Source organism: Austrofundulus limnaeus, unplaced genomic scaffold (genome assembly GCF_001266775.1).
Source record: "Austrofundulus limnaeus strain Quisiro unplaced genomic scaffold, Austrofundulus_limnaeus-1.0 Scaffold1935, whole genome shotgun sequence".
Classification (NCBI taxonomy): Eukaryota; Metazoa; Chordata; class Actinopteri; order Cyprinodontiformes; family Rivulidae; genus Austrofundulus; species Austrofundulus limnaeus.
The window spans coordinates 12,624-16,394 of NW_013954337.1; the positions used below are offsets into that span (position 1 = coordinate 12,624).

Consider the following 3,771-nt stretch of genomic DNA (forward strand, 5'->3'; position numbering starts at 1 on the left):
GTACTGAAGTACTTTTGAAAATACTTAAGTATTCAAAAGTACATGCATTTAAAAGTACTCAAGTATTCTATAGTACAAATTAAATTTTCTGATATTACACTGCTGTATTGTTTTCAGAGTGTTTTTACAGAACCTTGTAACACAGAAACTACCTGATGTACTGACACATAGAACAACTCTGCTACAAAATCTACACCACCTGTAAAGACTTTAGCCTAAAAATGCAATAACGTGAATGGTGACTTCTTAAATGCAAAAATGTAGTTTATCCATAGTGAYCTCAACACGTTTAAACTGATAGGAACTATTTTTCAGCCCTAAAATCTCAAACATGGAGCTGAGATATGATCATGAGTGCTGGTTTCTCTCTCTTCAATTGTCTCCATTGCTGGGTTATGTTTGAGCTCAGCTCACCACTGCTAATGAAGATGACGTAWTTCCAAATCTATCCTTGATGTGAGCTATGACTGTGATTGTTTCCCCTTGTGAGGAACATAGTGTGGCATTTCAAGAAAAACAGCAACAGCTGATTACAAAACTATGCTAAACCAAAATTAACAAGTAACTAAAAGCTTCCTACAAATGTAGTGGAGTAAAAAGTACAGTATTTGCCTTTAAAATGTAGTGGAGTGAAAGCCAAAAGTACCCCCAAAAATAATTACTCAAGTAAAGTAAAGATACACAAGAAATGTAATTAAATACAGTACTCAAGTAAATGTACTCCACTACTGTCCACCAATGCTCAATGCTCCTCTCTGCTTCAAATATGATGAATATTTAAAGAAAAAGTTATGTAATTTATTTTTCATAACTCCAGTTTTACTTGGTCTATCAACATAATTTAAAAATTGATGTATAGTCTGTACTTTTATACAATTTGGAACAGGTTTATACAAATAGCACTAGAGTGATTTTAAATTGGTCATGTGACTAGGGCATGCAGTTGTCCAGGGACCCCAGGGGATTATTCGTCATATTAATCGTTATCAGCCAAATACCACAATTGTGTTAATTTTTTTTGCCATTACTNAAAGGTAAATCAGTTTTTTTTCACATAAGAACAAACATTCTCAGCAGTATACTTTTCACATTATGTTGACTCTCAACCAAACAACTTGATTTTCAGCTGCTGTATTTTTGCATTTAGTTTGTGTCCATCCAGATTCATTATGATCTTCTGACAGAACTCAAAGGTGTACTTAAGGTTATCTGGATAGTTCAAATCCAGAGCATAAATGAGTCCAAACAGCATAATGAAAGCCATCATCACACTGTCTATGTTCTGAAGGACTTTCCTCCCTTCAATCACAATTCCGACATCCTTTGGCTCATCTTCTCCATGGCTTACAACTGTGTAAACTCCCATAACAGTTGCTGCAATGTCTCTCTCAGCATCCTCAGTGGCAGATTCCTTAACAAAACACAACAGAAGAGTCATGTTTAAAAAGGTTGAATCCTAAAAAATGTTTTGAGAACATATATAAAAAAGGCACAGTTCATGAAGTGTCAGAATATCAGCATCTCACTTTCTACAAATAATTAAAAACCCATCTTATTTGTCTCACCATAATCCCAAAATGAGCTAAACCCTTACAATTTCCCATAATAAAGTAAGAGCACATAACACATTAGATGTTGTTTCCATAGTTGTTGTTCCATTGCTCTATTTTAGGGCCACATAGAAGATTGTTTGTCATGCACTTAGCCTCAACATCATTGTCCTGTGCTCTCCGAGGCAAAAATAAAGTCATTAGTTTCTATGAAAACAGCAGAACTTATACCAATTATTTATATCACTGGATTGGGRGTCACATGAACTGGGCGTGCTTCGTAAGGGAAATTTTTAAGCATTGAGCTAATGCTAACTATTGAAAATCGATTTGCAGAACATAGCACGGTGCAAACAAATTCATAATAAATGTACAAATTGCACAAATACTTTGCTATAAACTACATAAATTGTTACAAGTTTTCAAGCGCAAAAGATATTAGGTTTCACAGGTAAATATTACACATATTTAACCAAAATTAAAAATGACTGATTTTAACTGCAAATGCTAACATTTAAGAAGCTTCAGTGCTCTTGTTTAAACTTATTTAAAATCGGTTTTATCAGCTGTCAAATATATTAGTTACTTAGACTGCATAATAATTCAGATGTGATGACGTAGACTCGCTAATGACAGTTACAGTAATGTAATGATTGAGCATCATAATACAGCTCTTGTAAAGTTTTTATACAGGCCAGTTTATTCAGATAGTTTTCTACACCCAATATGTGTGCTTTTCCACATTTACACACAAACATTCAAGTATTATTTCTTAATAATTTGAACACGTAGGTAATGATCACGCTTTATTTTTTTTTAATCTATGAATCTAGCAAGCTGAACAACAATTTTTTGTAATAAAAATTAATTCATTAAACAATTATTTGTGACCTGACATAATTTGTCTTTTGTTGTTGTTGTTTTTTGCTAATGTGTAAAAATATTGTAGTTTAGTTTACAGAAAAAAAATTGTGAAGTAAAGCTAACATGACAAATTTTTACAGGATGACGCCTCACAATCCACTGACCCCTATAAATTTTGTTGACGCTCTTCAGTGCATAACAGAGCTCCAGTGTGTGCACGAGTGTAGCTAGCAAAGCGCTAGCCATGCGTAATCCAGTAATGTAAATCACTGACCTACTCCACTCCTAATCTTACTCTTCTCGACTTTGATCCCAGAGGGAAGAGGATGGTCATGGTTGTCCACAATATTCTTGTGTTTAAATTGAATTGTGAATAATAAAAAACAAGTTTTACCCTGCTTTACAAACAATATCAATTAAATACAAAGTTATCAGATCAAGGATTGTTGTTTCCACTGAATTCTATTAGGATACAATAATACCACTTTAATACAGTGGCTTGTAAAAGTATTCATAACCCTTGAACTTTTTCCATATTTTGTCACATTAAAACCTCAAACAAACATATTTCCTTGGAATTTAACGCAAAAGACCCACACAAAGTGGCATACAATTGTGAAGTGGAAAGAAAATTATACAAGATTCAAAACATTTTTTAAGAAATAAAAACTGAAAAGTGCAGTGTGCAAAACTATCCCTCCCCACAGTTACAGCTGCAAGTCTTTTAAGGTATGTGTCCAGCAGTGTTGCACATCTAGAGACTGAAATATTTGTCCATTCTTCTTTCTAAAACAGCTCAAGCTCAGTCAGATTAGATGGAGAGTGTTTGTGAACAGCAGTTTTCAGATCTGGGTTTAGGTCTAGACTTTGGCTGACCATTCAAACACATGATGAATATGTTTTGTTTGAAACCACTCCATTGTAGCCCTGGTTTTATGTTTAGGGTTGTTGTCTTGCAGAAATTTGAACCTCTGTCCCAGTCTTAAGTCTTTTGAAGACTCTAACAGGTTTTCTTCCAAGATTGCCCTTTATTTGGTTCCATCCATCTTCCCATTAACTCTGACCATCTAACCTGTCTCAGCCCCAGAGCATGATACTGCTACCACCATGTTTGACAGTGGGGATGGTGTGTTCAGAGTGATGTGCAGTGTTCATTCTCTGCCACACATAGCATTTTGCATTTTGCCCAAAATGTTCAATTTTAGTCTCATCTAGTCATTAGCAGTCATTAGGCAACTTCTCAATGCAATTGGTTGCACTCAGAGAAAAGGGGGCTGAATACTTTTGCAAACTGCACTTTTCAGTTTATTTGTAAAAAAAAGTTTATTGTTTATAATTTTCTTTCCACTTCGCAATT

At 34.4% G+C, this 3,771-nt stretch overlaps 1 protein-coding gene across 1 annotated transcript in view; it reads right to left on the bottom strand.

The window, feature by feature from the left end:
* Nucleotides 1-1,038: 1,038 nt before the first annotated feature.
* Nucleotides 1,039-3,771, bottom strand: part of si:ch211-193k19.2 (uncharacterized) — a gene marked incomplete at its 5' end in the record, with an annotated part of 4,398 nt that continues 1,665 nt past the window's right edge. Inside the window, 1 exon segment of the mRNA XM_014034011.1 lies at nucleotides 1,039-1,411. Coding sequence (XP_013889465.1) covers nucleotides 1,103-1,411 — 309 coding nt within the window.